At 36.7% G+C, this 15,674-nt stretch overlaps 1 protein-coding gene across 5 annotated transcripts in view; it reads left to right on the top strand.

The window, feature by feature from the left end:
- The window catches only part of SERCA (ATPase sarcoplasmic/endoplasmic reticulum Ca2+ transporting SERCA), a 125,174-nt gene that overhangs the window by 86,065 nt on the left and 23,435 nt on the right, over nt 1-15,674 (top strand). For all 5 annotated transcript variants that reach the window (XR_014442130.1, XR_014442129.1, XM_083128395.1 and 2 more), the window contains exons 12-18: nt 87-245; nt 900-1,061; nt 1,449-1,571; nt 5,161-5,373; nt 7,707-7,927; nt 12,274-12,409; nt 14,135-14,287. Coding sequence is in view for 3 of the 5 variants with exons in the window: in XM_083128395.1 (XP_082984521.1) it covers nt 87-245; nt 900-1,061; nt 1,449-1,571; nt 5,161-5,373; nt 7,707-7,927; nt 12,274-12,409; nt 14,135-14,287 (1,167 nt within the window). In the remaining 2 variants the exon portion in view is untranslated. The remainder of the gene's footprint in view (nt 1-86; nt 246-899; nt 1,062-1,448; nt 1,572-5,160; nt 5,374-7,706; nt 7,928-12,273; nt 12,410-14,134; nt 14,288-15,674) is intronic.

Raw genomic sequence — 15,674 nt, 5'->3', positions numbered from 1 at the left:
CAAAAGTATATCTTGTACTTGGCATATCTTATTTTTTGCAAAATATATAATCTTGTTTTAATTTCATTGTTTCTTCTTCTATACAGGAATTTACATTGGAGTTCTCCAGGGACCGCAAATCCATGTCCAGCTACTGTGTTCCTCTTAAACCAACTCGTCTTGGCAATGGACCCAAGCTGTTCGTTAAGGGTGCTCCTGAGGGTGTACTTGATCGCTGCACACATGCTCGTATTGGAACCCAGAAGGTGATTAACATTTTATTAAAAATGGTTGAAAGTACTAGACATGTTGTTCATAGTGGGAATTCTTTACAATTACTGCAACAGTGAAACTTTAGGCTTTATGGTATTAGAGAGTTTGGTTTCAAGCCAGTTTCAAACCTTTGTATGTTCTTCATGGTGTGGTGCTAAGCACAGGGGAGCACTTTACCTTTTACCTTTAAAGGTAAAGTGTTCCCCTGTGCTTAGCACCACGCCATGAAGGCGTTGATCCGGTCGTGAGTGGGGGTGATGTGATCAGCATCACGCCCCTGACCGCCTTTACCCCCCAGGGTTTCCCCCAGGTACCCATGTTATTCGACACTTTTCTTTACCTTTACCTTTATTTAATAGTACATGCATAGAAGTTCGACTTGCGTCAAATTGTCTTTTGCAGTTTAGCTAGAAGATTTCTGTACTATCATATTTTCACAATTTGAGGATGATTCAGATTCAAAAAATTGTCAAAGGTTTCAGATTGTAGATTGCACAAATGAAAATCACTAAATTTTAAATGAAATACCTATGTACCGCATATGCCTTCAGCATTTTATTTACTATAGACTTCCTCAGTGAGAATGTACACTTTTCAATGTTCCGTATGTTTATACCAGATTCTGTATGATTTTCTTTAATTTGCAGTACCCATTGACCTCCACTCTGAAGAACCGCATCCTTGAACTCACAAGACAATACGGTACAGGCAGAGACACTCTGCGATGCCTTGCTCTTGCAACTGCTGACAACCCCATCAAGCCCGACGAAATGGACTTGGGAGACTCCAACAAATTCTACACATATGAGGTGAGTTCGTTTACTAAAGCAGCTTGTTTGATTAAAACTATCCAAGTTAACCATAGATTCATTGAAATATTTGTGGAGTGGAGTAAATAGCCCAAATGGAATTTGTCATTACTTGATAATGAACAAGGGCTTGCGATTCCTGGTGGGATCGCAATTCAGTTCAATCTTTGGATCTCGCCTTAAACTGTAGATCCAGCTGGATAACCAATCTGCCAAACCAATATGAATAACCAGTAAGCTTTTTGACCAGAAGTAAAGTTGACCAGTGTTTAAACTTTAAAAGTACCCATTCATTATACTACATTAGTAAGCAGGTGTGCGTCAGATTTTTTTAATGCTGATTATTTTTGATAGAAAGTGTTGATTCATTATTGATTTTTGTTCCAGGTCAATCTCACCTTTGTTGGAGTTGTTGGCATGCTTGATCCTCCCCGCAAGGAGGTATTCGATTCCATCCAGAGATGCAGAGCTGCTGGTATCCGTGTTATTGTGATTACAGGTGACAATAAGGTACAGAGATTTAATATTCGATGGCATTAATTAAAAGTCTTAGGTGTAAGTAGTCGTTTCTATTTTGAAGTGCTCGGAGTTTACGTTTTAACAACATTAACCTGAAGAACACACATTTGAAGTTCCACTGTATTTGTCATAGCTACTACTACAATATCAGTTTGCCCAACCAGTATGAGCCTTCACACTCCAAAATATTATAATCTTTATGATAAAAGTTATCTGTACACACACATACACACATGCCCATATCTATCTCCTGAAGACTACTGATTTGTACTTAGCCTTTACTGTGAATCTGTTTCAGTTGTAAAATGAACATTTTTAGATGGCCCGTAAGTATGAAAACACCCATTGAAAACAAATGTCGATGGTGAAATATGAATAAAATGTACATGATACAGGGAAGGGGGGGGGAGACCAGATAGGGTATTTTGGATTAGACTTTTTTTTTTTAAATTGGAATGTTGGCATGTTGTGAAATATGAAAATGGGCTAGATTTTCAAGAGAAACACGATGGTATGCTTCATTTTTGTGTAACTTTAATCCTAAAGCTGTTTAAAAGTGAACTTCCTCGGTATCGCAATGTTCAGTTTTACACATATTTTGAGTTAAAGTTACATAAGAATGAAACATAACAATGTATTTCTCTTGAAATTCCAGCTGATTTTCATATTTCACATGCCCACCTTTCAATTTAAAAAAAAAAACTGAAATTGCATCCAAGATAGCCACCATGTTTGTCACATAACCTATCTGGTTTCCCCCTTCCTTGTATCATGTAACGGTATGTTTTATTCATGTTTCACCATCAATATATGTTTTAAATTTGTGTTTACATGCTTATGGACCACTCTGTAGTATCGTGCTACTTCAGTTTTGTAGTTATGCCATTTTCACTTCTCCAACTGCAAGATGATACTTTAATTTGAGCAATGTGCTTTCTAACATTTCTCAGCAACTTTCCCAACTTGACACTTGATCAATTTTACTTTGGCAGTTCTCAGCTACCTTCAATTCATTTTGCTTCTGGTTGGTTCATATTTTTGAAAACTAACTTTCTTTTTTATTATACATGCAGAAAGGCATCATGATTGTCACATGGGTCATTTGAGTTCAATTCCAAGAGAATTTTCTCATTGCTAGGGTCCACTTGTTTTAATTCTGTCTTTCCTATAGCATGAATATTTTTTGTATGCTGGTATCCAAATAAAATAAGGACAGGGACTGAGGTTCCCAAAGTGTGTGCCGCGGTGCCCTGGATCACCGTGGCTGGTTTACAGGGGCGCTGCGAAATGTTCAAAAAATTTCACTGAAATTCAATCCATGATATGATTGTTGCAAATATGTGCTTATTTAGTACTCTTTACACATAAATTGTTTGTGAATTTAAAATATACGTTATTTTTTTAACTTAAGGCTAACAACCTAACCACACTAAGAGAGCTTTGCAAGTGTTAGATAGGCCTACATTCTGAGTTGGGCGCCATGAAACAAAAAAGTTTGGGAACCCCTGATCTATGCAGTTGGTGTAAATTTGCATGCAAAGTACAATTGGAACCATTGCTAGATTGTAGTAATTTGTCTGGTGTTCTGAAGAATGTTCACAAATCATAATGTTATAGTTGTAAACCTGTGTGAAGTACGTTATGTTTAGGACCCATGAAATTAAAACTTTTTTTTTTTAGTTTTTTATGACTGGCATGTAAACACCATTAAGCTACTTTCTGTTCCTTAATTTTAATTTGTGAAAGTGTAGTATTGTCTAGAACAGTTAACCCTCCAAAAATATTTCATGTGTTCAGAACATTACAATTTATAGAAGTTTTGAGAGAAGGGTATTTAGAAACTTCTTTCAGAAGAAAAAAATTTAGATTTTCAACTGAAGCTCCTTTTTGTGTTTGTTATACTTTATTTATTTGTTTCCTATTGTTTTGTGCTTTGCCTGATGCTGTTGTAAATGGTAAGTTAAAGTTTAGTTAATATTTCTTAGCATGAGACATGTTTCATTGCTTTGAATGCGCTTACGACTCAAAAGTATCACATAGTAAATATTGAAATTACTTATGAGCAGGGATCTCGATTTTCCAGTGTTATTTTTCTAAAAGCTACTTTTTCATATGTTCGTTGAAAACAGTTTCCTTCCAATTGGTACTAGTCTAGCTGATGATTGCATTAAATTTTGTTTACAAGGGTCGTTCAAGGTTGACCAAGACTTTCATGCATAAAATATTAATGAATCAATGTAGCGCTGCATTACTTCAGCAGGACAGACCATGATTCTTTGCGATGCATTTGGAGCATGCGCAGTTGTGTGAACAAAGATGGCGGCAAGTAGTGCATCTGTTGCTGTGGAACGGCAGTGTATAATTAAATTTCTTGTGAAGGAGAAGGTGAAACCTGCTGAAATTTGGCATAGACTGCAAGCACAGTATGGTGAACAAACACTGTCACGGGCAATAGTGTACAAATGGTGTCACCCAAAAAAAGCAAAGCTCTGCCGTCTGCCGGTAAGATTTTGGGAACTGTCTTCTGGGACATGAAATGTGTTTTTCATGTGGATTTTTTTGGAAAGGGGTGCTACAATTAATGCCCAGTATTACTCAACACTGCTTCACGGTGATGTACGTAAGGCCGTTTGGAAGAAGACAAGACCTGGAATGTTGTTGAAACATGTCATTCTTCTCCATGACAATGCCAGGCCACACACGGTCCATTTTACTTAAACAACACTGGCCAACTTGCACTGGGAGGTTTTACCACACAGCCCTTACAGTCCAGATTTAGCCTTCAGTAATTTGCACTTGTTTGGAGCTCTTAAAGAGCATTTGGGTGGGATAAACTTCCAGACAGATGAGGAACTCAGGAACGCTGTCCTGCAGTGGTTTCGACACCAACCTACTTCTCTCTACACCAAAGGCATCAAGGAAATTCCACAACGGTGTCTGGTTGTTCAGGGGGAATACTTTGAAAAAATGACAGTTTGTTGCTTCTATGTATGTATCTTTCCTGTCTAGAAATAAAAGTCTTGGTCAACCTTGAACGACCCTTGTAGAAAAATTGAGTACTGTGTATGTTTTCCTGGAGCCTGTGGCTAAATTGGTTATTATTCGGGAAATGTAAAATGCAGGAAGATTTTTATAACATCTTGAGCATAATGTAATATTTGAGAACTTAAAATCATAACGCTTGCTCAGAATGAACTTTGTGATTTTGTGAATTTTTATATTATATATAGTATAGTACATTTCACATCATTCACATGATGCATGTAATTTGTTGTGAAATTTGCTTATGCCAAAATTCACATTTTACCATAAATTTTATTTTTGTGATTTAAATATACATCCACCCTCCTAAACCAATGTTGTACAAAAAAAAAAATATTTGAGGTAAGAAAATTTCTTGTTATTACAATTATGGAAAATCCAGATCCTATCATAGCATTTTAGTTATGCTTAAAGTTTCCATGTACTAAATACATTTTCCTTTTTTAAAAAGTATTCCAGAAGGAACATTTTTTCCCTTCTTTCTTAATGCGATATGTTTCCATTTGTGGAAGGTATAAATTGCTTTGTAATCTTGCAGTCAACAGCTGAGGCTATCTGCCGCCGCATTGGTGTATTCACTGAGGAAGAGGACACAACTGGAAGGTCATACTCTGGCAGAGAGTTCGACGACTTACCACCCCATGAGCAGAAGGCTGCTGTCGCACGAGCTCGTCTCTTCTCCCGAGTGGAGCCATCCCACAAGTCCAAGATTGTTGAATTCTTGCAAGGCATGAATGAAATCTCTGCCATGGTGAGTTCATAGTAGGGATGGGACAGATTAATCGGTACTCTATCGGTATCGACCGATATGGGCATATCGGTCAAGTTACCGATTATTTTACTGATCTATTTATAAATATCTTACAAATTTGTGCAGAATTCTGGCGTTTTGTTTTAATTTTTATGGATTATCTCTATGCCTTACTTTTTAAGAAAGTAAATGTCTAAATATGCAACTTCTTTTGCCCTGCAGTCACCTCGAAACACATTTATTAAGGAGGTAATGAAACTTTCAGGTTCTTGAAGGACCATTGCAAATTTTATATCGGTAGTGTATTGGTATGGGCCAAAATTTCATATCAACCCATCTCAAGTTTATAGTTTTTATCTTGTAGCAAGCATTATCTTTTTCTGGAAAGGGCATTTAGCCAGATTTCTGATTTCAAACATGTACCTCACATCTGTCAAGAACTTAAAAAATGAACCTTTTGTGGTTGCCAAAAACGAAGTATGCATCTTCCTAGTTACAATAAGCAACAAGTGGGGGGAAAAATGCTCTATACTATTGTATATTGTTGTCAGTATAATTCCCCAAAATTTCTCAGTCCTACTTGTCTACAAAATGTCTGTGAGAGCAAAATTTGCCATTTTTTTTGTTGTACTATTCTTGGGAATGTAAAAGACCTAAATTTAAAATAAAATTCCAACTATATTAAAGAGGGAATGAATCATTTAAGTTATTGGTTATTGAACAATTTTTTGTTTCATCTTGTACAGTTTCTTAGTACGTTTTGTTGATAATTCCTTTGCTAACTATAGTAAATTGTCATAAGTAGGTACACATTTTACTGATGACAACATTTATCCAAATGCAAAACCTGTTTTTTCCCAGAACATTGAATATTAAAATGTTTTTATCTCTAAGTAAGATTTAGCACATTCATGGTTAATTTATATACATTTTTTTCTTTTTGTTCAAAGTTTTAATAACCGTAGTTGCATATACTTTCAACTAAAATTAAAATTAATGGTGTGCTTCAATGTCCTACGAAAGCATGGGGAAAAAGCAGACTGAATAATATTCATATAATGTGGATACCTGATATTTTCCTCAAGTCCTAGGAAAATAAGGCAAAAAGTTGCTTTTTGGAAGCATTACTGGGTTTCACTTTTAAATACAAATTATTTGTATTATTTTGTAACAATAAATTGTTTATAGAAAGGGTGAAAAAGTTGTTTTTTTTGCTTACAAGTGGCTCTTCTTCTGTTTTGCATCTTTCCTTTGGGAAACCTGGGAATTAGAATGTTAAAAGGCTAAAGAAAGAAGGAAAAGCAGGTGTGGAATAAATTTAATGATTTACTACTAGTGCAACATAATACTTAGCTCGGTGTCTTTGCCATTTGTGACGGTCCTGTGGATCCGCACAATATAATTATATGTTTATTGAAATTATGAATTTCATATTATACAAGTCACTTTCTATTAACGTTTAAAAAATGTATAATAATTACTTTGTACAATGTTAATTATGTTTTATGTTATTTATAGAGGCATGCATATTTCGTTTTTGACGAAAACACAAAATGTGAAATAACACATTGTAATGTTAATTTTTCATGTTTCTGAAAGGTGTGAGTTGCATTTTCCCACCCTGTTTTGTCACGAAATAATGTGAAATGATCAGCAAAATGAGAAATAGACTCTTAAACACTAAATTTATAGTGTTCATTTACAGCCGCGACACTTTCTGAAGTCAGAAGTATCCTGAGAGTTATGCAATTCACGGAAAATTGGTTAATTCTGCTGTAAATATTTGAGAAGCAAAAATGGACCCCTTTATACAGGAATAAACTTAATATTGTGGTAGGGACATAAATGTGCTATTAGAAGGAATATGTTTATTTTGTGTAGTAAGTGCAGTTTTTAAATCAAATTTTGGATTATATTCACACCCAAAATGTCATTTTGTATACCACTATAACAGCAAAATTTTATTTCATTTACCACTTTTGAACCTGAAATTGACTCTGTTTTTGTACCGAAATGTTGCTCTTTTATTCACCAAAAATATGTGCCTCTAGTTTTTTATTGCGCTAAATGCTGTATAAATGAGGTAATATTTGGAATTCTAACATTGCTATAGCAGCGAAAATCAAGTCATTATGTGGCAATGGATGTGATGAAATAGTGAACTGCATACTGCTCAGTTATTTTACTAATACATAGACCCATAGAAGTTGTATCTTCGCCTTCGTGTTATATTTCAAAATATTTATTAACTAATTCTAATCGTGCAAAATGATTAACCAGTGAACGTCACAAAGTGAGTACGTACCATTATCTTGAACAATTTCTCCTTGCAGACTGGTGATGGTGTGAATGACGCTCCCGCCTTGAAGAAGGCTGAGATTGGTATTGCCATGGGCTCTGGCACTGCTGTGGCCAAGTCAGCATCTGAGATGGTGTTGGCTGACGACAACTTCTCCACCATTGTATCCGCCGTTGAGGAAGGCCGTGCCATCTACAACAACATGAAGCAGTTCATCAGATACCTGATCTCTTCCAATATTGGTGAGGTCGTGAGGTAAGACATGATGTTGGATGCTTCCAGGAATGATTTGAACTGTTCGTAGTATTTACTGGGACTCTCAAATATGTGGGCATGTTTCAGTGTTTCTCCTAAGGAGAATTCACTCAGTGATCCTTCACACCAAAGGGACAAGTGGCACTTCACCCCAGGCACACACAATGGATTGGAATAAGCTTCCATCCACTATAGTCAGGAAAAGAGGCATTTGTTGCACATGTACACTCCTGTTCACGTAATGTGGCACACTTTGAGGTTGGGCAGTTGAAGTATGTGCCACTTTATCTGAACAAGAGAGTCCATCAAACCAGATCGAAGCAACATGTTACACACAGGGGAAAAATGGTCACATTGGAGTGACATGCAAGTGGCATGTCACTCGGGTGCCAGGCAGTATAGTGCATGTCACTTTGGTGTGAAATCTTCCTAAATGCTTTTTTACAATTTTTATTATGAATTTGTTTTGATTGGGAGGGGGTGGGGCTAGGTATCGAAAAGCTACAACTGGAGACTGATTTAGGCAAAATTTCAAACAATTATGAATGTTACTGTCTCTTTGGACTTTGATCTATTTCATCTAAACACCATTCATTTGTTTAATTCTCTGTTAACTGAAAACACCATGAAAGAAACATAAAATAACCAAAAAATGAAAAACACAATATTGAGGTTTGACAAAAATGTGATTCAGGGCTTGCGGTACAGTTTCCACAGGGCTCTTCCCTCCGGGTAATGTTGCCAACTTAGCTCTTCCCTCTGGGCAATGTTGCCAACTTAGCTCTCTTGGATCCAGATCTGGTTCTTTCGTGGACTTGTTTGGCTGTGAACTGGGGCACCTGCCCCCGTGCCCCACTATGATGCAATCACTGGTTACGGCCCACATAGACCAACTTTTGCCACGATTATACATTTTTCACGTTACGTGATATTGTTATATTGGCTGCGTCACCCCACCCCCTCTTATATCCCTAGCTATTTTTTTTTATAGTGCTGTGTTGACATGAAATTGACATAATAATGTTATCAGGGAATCCTTTATTTTCGATTTCATACGGCCATCGGTGGATTATTGAGATGGGTGATGCCGCCGGATCTAGATGGTGAAAACTAAGAATAAATTGTCATCAATTTAGAGTTAACGAAAATAGCAGCGCCCCATCCCTTTGACAACTAACATTACCCTAGGAAGCACTTTATCCAGCCTTCGTCTTGCTCCTTGAAAGTCACTTTTAACTCCATTTAAGGTGAAATTTAGCTCGTTTATGCACATCAGGTTTGGCAACACTGCCAGAATGGCCGTAGGAAGCAAGGAGAAATTCATTGGGCTTATGGGAGTATCATATGATTTGTTCCCTTGGGAATATCAAACTTCCGATGTAATAGAAAAATATATCAACAGGAAGAGGGTAGTTCGAAGATGCCTTTCACCAGCGGAAGAGTCGAAACTTCCATTTGATTAGCCGTAACTTGATGTTGAAGTTGATTTCACATAAGGAAGACATGGGATTGCAAAAATTCTTATTCATCATATTTTTCAAACATCGCGCCCAGCTTAATAATCAACATAAAAAAATGCTTTCACTTGCAACATGGAGAGAAATTCATATGCTTGGATACACCCAGGTTTTTTTTAGTAGCAGTGCCCATTCGGGCAATATTGAAATAAATGCACAATTGGTGCGTAAGTGTAACTCCTCCCTTGAAACGAAATCACTATAATTTCATGCTTTCTGTACCCACTTTTACATGTTTCTTTTTCCAGTGACACTTTTCCAAATATAAAAAATCCATCGCGCAACAGCCCATGAAAGGCCTAAGCATACCTTCCGACTGCCAGTCTCCCTCCCACGCTTTCCTTCGTCACCTCTAAGTATAGAGATTTTCAACCAGTATTGGAATAGTTGGGGGGGTCAGCCCAACGTATCCCCAGCCGTTATAGTAGGTCTCCGTGACCGGATTACGCTCACTCACTCGGAGCTCCCCAATTTCCTCACGATGGTGGGTTGCCACCGGCCCTATACGTAGGCTGAATAAATTCCAACCAGAGCCGGATTCGAACCTACGCCGTCCCAAAGCGAACGATCTCAAGACGAGTGAATGCCTTAACCCGCTCGGCTACGGAGGAGGACTTTCCCAAATATATTTATGTCTGGAAGTTCAGTGAATTTCTAAATTCCATAGGTTATTAGGAAGTTTGTAAAACAAATTTACAATATTTGAGTGATAAAATTATTATAGTGAATAAAGTTGTGCTTGCAACGAATCCTCAATTTAGGCATTTATAGGCACCATAAAAATGCATTGTCAGACTCAAAGCAACATGATATGATTTTACTATGTTTTACTACAAGGAATGCACAAGGGAAACAGTCTAAAATCCAACGTTTAGTGATCACTATGTGGATCACTGCGTAATTTACTGTTTAGTTTTTAATTCTATTTTGCACAATGGGTACAATTATCAAGCTCCAAATCCATTTTCCCTGAGATTTCCCTGAGTTTTCCAGAATCCTCATATTTTTTCCAGAGTATTGAATGCACAGTAAATTTTACAATGGCCTCCTCCATATCCCCTCATAGCCATACCATACTACTTTGCATGTAATTAAGAACAAAGATGACCAGTTTTCTAGAACTTTAGACAACTCTGAAACAATTTCTAACATATCTGATAACATTGAAATATTTTCACACTTTTCATACATGTTTATAAATGGATACAATATCAATTAATCTGTGATGCCTACAATAATAGTTAAAACAAACAAATTATTGGAATTTTGAAAAACATATAAAATTGAAGTGACAATTATTAGTACCGATTTAAAAAGGAATAATAAGTTACCGAGACTGAAATATAAAAGAAGGAATGTACTTAATGTCTGATACAGCAAATTAAGAAACTTTACTTCTCAGAAGCTTCAAGTTTTTTTAATTGTTCTGAAATAGCCTTTGCTTCTTCTTGCATCTTTTGTTGTTTGGCTTGTAAAGCACGGATCTCACTTGCTTTACGTTTCATTTATTTCCTTTTCTCATCTTTGTGATCACATTTCTTTCTCATCTTCTGCAATGCTTCTACGTGCTAATACGTGCACCTTTAACACTCTGGATCATATCTTTGCTTACTTCTACATTTGACACTCCTCCTACCACTTTCACTGCATCATAAACTTGCCGAATAGCCACAACACTCTTCTTTCAAGTTTTCTATTAAAACCTGCTTATTTACAGAAAACCCACTTTCCACATATACATTGCCATGTGATAAAATCAAAACCAACTTAACAGTGCTCCAAAACAAGCCTAATCTAAGATGAAGAAGTGAGGAATGCTAATACGTAATGGTAAGTTAGTGACAGTTGCAAGTGCAAGTGTGATATTTGGGGGGGGTTAAGGATACACCTTCAACTGGCCTTCACCTCATGATATTCAATTTCTGGCATATCTTTTGAGAAAACTATTTCACTACATGATATTAATGTATATCTGCTGGTCCTACAAGTAATTCCATTTTACACATACGTGAGCTTTTGAGGCATGTAAAAATTCACATGTCATGTCATGACTATAACAATGCTGAACATGATCAAAAACTTAAAATATGAACAAGTATTTATGAACAGTACATAATTCATATATGGCACTAGTAAGTAAATATTTAAAATTCTGTTCTAAATGCAGTAAATACACAATCAACAATATTGTACACAAAAGATGTCAGAAAATAAATATTTCCCTAAACAGGACACTCCAGTTTTATACTATTTTGTAAACAAAGAAGGAAGAAAAGACTTGAAACTACTCCCTAATAAGGGAAATCAGATGAACACTGGTTAACTTTGGACATCAGGTTATCTTTATTATGTGTTTTCCACATCTTGAAATATATTTCACGTCATGTAAAAGGTTGAAATCGGCTAATTAAATTTTAAAAAGCGCAAAATTTATGAGGGTATACACTTGGTCACCAGCCCTGGAATCACATTTAAAAACAAGAAACAGACAGACAGACAAACAAATAGATACGAGTTCCTTGTTGAAAGAGAAATGCTACAAGAGCCTGGATTATCCACAGACAGGAGCATATTATAATCCCTCAGTTTTGCTTCATTGGGAACCATTAATCAATTACAAGATTTTCCCTGAGATTTGTATTTTTTTCAAATTCGCTGAGATTTCCAGGTTTTCCAGGTGTGTGGGAACCCTGAATTATGTACACTACAAATTGTTAGTTTTACTCTGTTTAATAAAAGTGCAGTGGAAATCTTATTTTGTTGATTTTAAATTTTCCCTAATTAAAATTCTGCCATGATTGTATACAATATTATTTGTACTGTTTGCAGTATCTTCCTGACTGCTGCTCTTGGCTTGCCTGAGGCTTTGATCCCCGTACAGCTGTTGTGGGTGAACTTGGTGACAGACGGTCTGCCTGCCACCGCTTTGGGCTTCAACCCACCTGACTTGGACATCATGGACAAGGTAATTATAATTATTATATATTATTATATTATATATTATTATAATTATTATGTGAATACCTACTCTTCCAGGTTGTTCTTACTCTAGCTTTGAAAAAGAAAAAAAATTGCACTATGTTGTATTGAAACTGTACATGAAAAAGAGATGAATTTATTGTTTTAGAACAAAGTTGAAAAACCAAAATAGCTTTCTGTAAAAACAAAGTGATGGTTACTATACATCGTAAATTGACAGTCCCATTACACTTCCCGAGGGAGATCTTCATTTAGAAGTGTTTTGTATTGACCACTCCACTATTACTATTTTGTATTAAATTGTGTAAATTCTTTGGAGGTCAGAGGTTGGGTTGGTAGCTTAGTGGTAGAGGATTGGTATGGAATGCTACAGTTTTCACTCAAGTAAGTTGCAATTTTGTTAAAATGATGTTTGTGGAATACTACTCGCATAAATATATAAAGATAATGTAATGAAAATTGGAAGGATTAATCAATAAAATTTTGATGCCTAGCTGTAAAATCAAACAGTACTGCAGTAAAATCAATATTCTTATTGAATTGCAGTGTGGATGTAATCTTGGCTATTGGCAGATATAACTTCAGACCATGTTCACATTATGCTTGTAGCAATCATACATAGTTTCTCAACCATATCACAAATTTTATGAGGTCCTACAGATCTTGAATAATTTCAATATTCAGACAAATATATACAATTCAATTTCTCTAACATTCAAGTAGTAAATTTTATGATATAATTTAGAAACCCTCTCTGATGGTCACAAACTCATTACAACTCAGAAGTGTCTGTTACTGTACATATGTAAGGACTTACATGTAGAAATTGTATTACTCTCTCTTATTACGAGGCGTATTCATAAAGTAAGTACCGTTGGCAAATATTGCCACCGTAGTGCTGCAGTCACGACCGTGTGAGTTCTCGCTGACATCCTTCATCCGTTAGTAAGCCACAGGCAGTCAGTCGTGGGAGCAGGTCATGCTTTTTCTTCGTAGGTTTATGAAGGTTTGAAATGTTCAAGAAAATCAATCGGCCCACCGGCTGTGAAGTCCGGTCTGTGTTTCGTTTTCTCAATTCAAGAAATGTGAAACCGGTAGACATCCACCGTCAACTGTGAGAGGTCTTTTTTTTATGTTTAAAGCAGGTCGTGAGACAGTTCACGATGAGCCAAGGAGCGGTCGGCCATCTGTTGTGACCGAGGATTTGGTGCGTGTGGTCGATGCGGAAATTCGTAAAAACAGACGCTTCACAATATCGTCGCTTTCCATGGAATTTCCACAAATTTCAAGAAAACAGTCCTGTACAAAATTGTGACAGATCGCCTGGAATCTAAAATTATGGTCAGCGTTTCGACGAGGATGATGACGTCGAAGCACAAGTGAATGGATGGCTTTTATCACAGTCGGGAACATTCTATGACGATGGGATACAAAAACTAGTGACACGCTATGACAAATGGTGGAAACTACGTAGAAAAGTATTTTAAGGTCTGTAGAATGCAATTCAAATAAAAAAAGGCACAAAACTATTTTACTTTATTTCTTACACCCTTTCGGTACTTACTTTCCGAATATGCCTCGTACATAAAAATTAAAATTGGTGTGCAAGTATAAAAATCAAAGTTACAAGTATTATTAAGAAAATCGTGCTAATAGTTGCCAAACGATAAACATAGTTGTGAATTACTTCCTTTTCCTTTTCTATGTGCAGCCCCCAAGGAGGAGTGATGAATCTCTGATCACTGGCTGGCTGTTCTTCCGTTACATGGCCATTGGTGGATATGTCGGTGCTGCCACTGTTGGTGCTTCTTGTTGGTGGTTCATGTTTTCCCCTGATGGCCCACAGTTGAGCTACTACCAAGTGGTGAGTTTAATTTCATGCTTATGGTACACGATAGATCATAATAAGCAAATTCAATTAGCATGGACAATTCTTTTTTCTAGATGAATTAAGATTACAAAATTATGATTTCAGCTGATGCAATACCTTTTTTAACTGGTACAAGTACTTGAAGATAGTTCAGTTATTTATAAATTTTCCACTTTAACTACATCATAGCAATCGTCTAGAGTTTTGATTCAAAATATTCATAATTTCATGTGACGTAATCACTTAAGGGCATGCGATACATTTTCCATGGGAGTCTTCCCAAACCCTTCCATCCGTGGCAGTGTGCCAACTTAGCTCTCTTGGAGTCAGAACTGGCTCTTCTGTGCACTCGTTAGTCTGTGAACTGGGATGCCCAACCCCCGTGCCCCACTATGATGCCATCACTGGTTCCGACCCACATAGACATCCAGCCTTCGTAAATCTATCTCCACGAGAGTCAATTTTAACTCCATTTAAGGTGAAATTTAGTTCTTTTATGCCCATCACATTTGGCAACACTGCCAGGAGGCAAGGAGAAAAGCATTGATCATATGGGAGTATGATTGGATTCGTTCTTGTGGGAATATAAAGAGAGATATCCCAGGGAAAAGGGCAGTTTGAAGATAAATTTCACCAGCGGAAAAGTCGAAACTTCCATTTAATTAGCTGCAACTTGATGTTGAAGTTGATTCCCCATAAGGAATACATGGGATTCCGAAAATTCTTATTCATCATATTTTTCAAACATCTGTCCAGCTTAATAATCAACGTAACAAAACGCTTCCACTTGCAACATGGAAAGAAATTTATACTCTTAGATACACCCAGGTTTTTCTTAGTAGCAGTGCCCATTTTGGGGATATTGAAATAAATGCACAATTGGTGCGTAACTGTATGTCCTCCCCTTAATCACAAAATCAATTTCTCGCCACAATGTTGTTGGAAAATTTGCAGGATACTTGGACTACCAAAGTACCATGCTCCATTTTTTGCAGACTCTGCGGAACCCGAGAAAAGTATTGGTTATTAAATTCTAAAATACTAACATTGAACACAAAAGTCACAGAATTTTAGGCTTGGCTGGACCTTAAGCTAACCTCAGCGAAGCCTTTTTCAAAATTTCCTCTAGTTTCGAAAAACTACTATGATATTGCATCTAAAGATATCAGTTTGGCTGTTACGTGGAGATAGGCAATTAACTCTGATACACTTACTATTCATTTTTCTTGCGAAACTTTTTTTTTTCAGCGATTGATTTTGCTACTTGTTTGGTGGCTTCGTCACGCGTGAACTGTCTTGCTGCGGCTGGCGTGGTTCCTTCTTCTTCCACTTGTGTTTGTGGCAGCGCTAGTTGATGCAACACTTTCACATTTTGTCGTTC

Source organism: Lepisma saccharinum, chromosome 9 (genome assembly GCF_977018435.1).
Source record: "Lepisma saccharinum chromosome 9, izLepSacc3.1, whole genome shotgun sequence".
Lineage (NCBI taxonomy): Eukaryota > Metazoa > Arthropoda > Insecta > Zygentoma > Lepismatidae > Lepisma > Lepisma saccharinum.
This window is presented reverse-complemented; position numbering and strand designations above follow the sequence as displayed.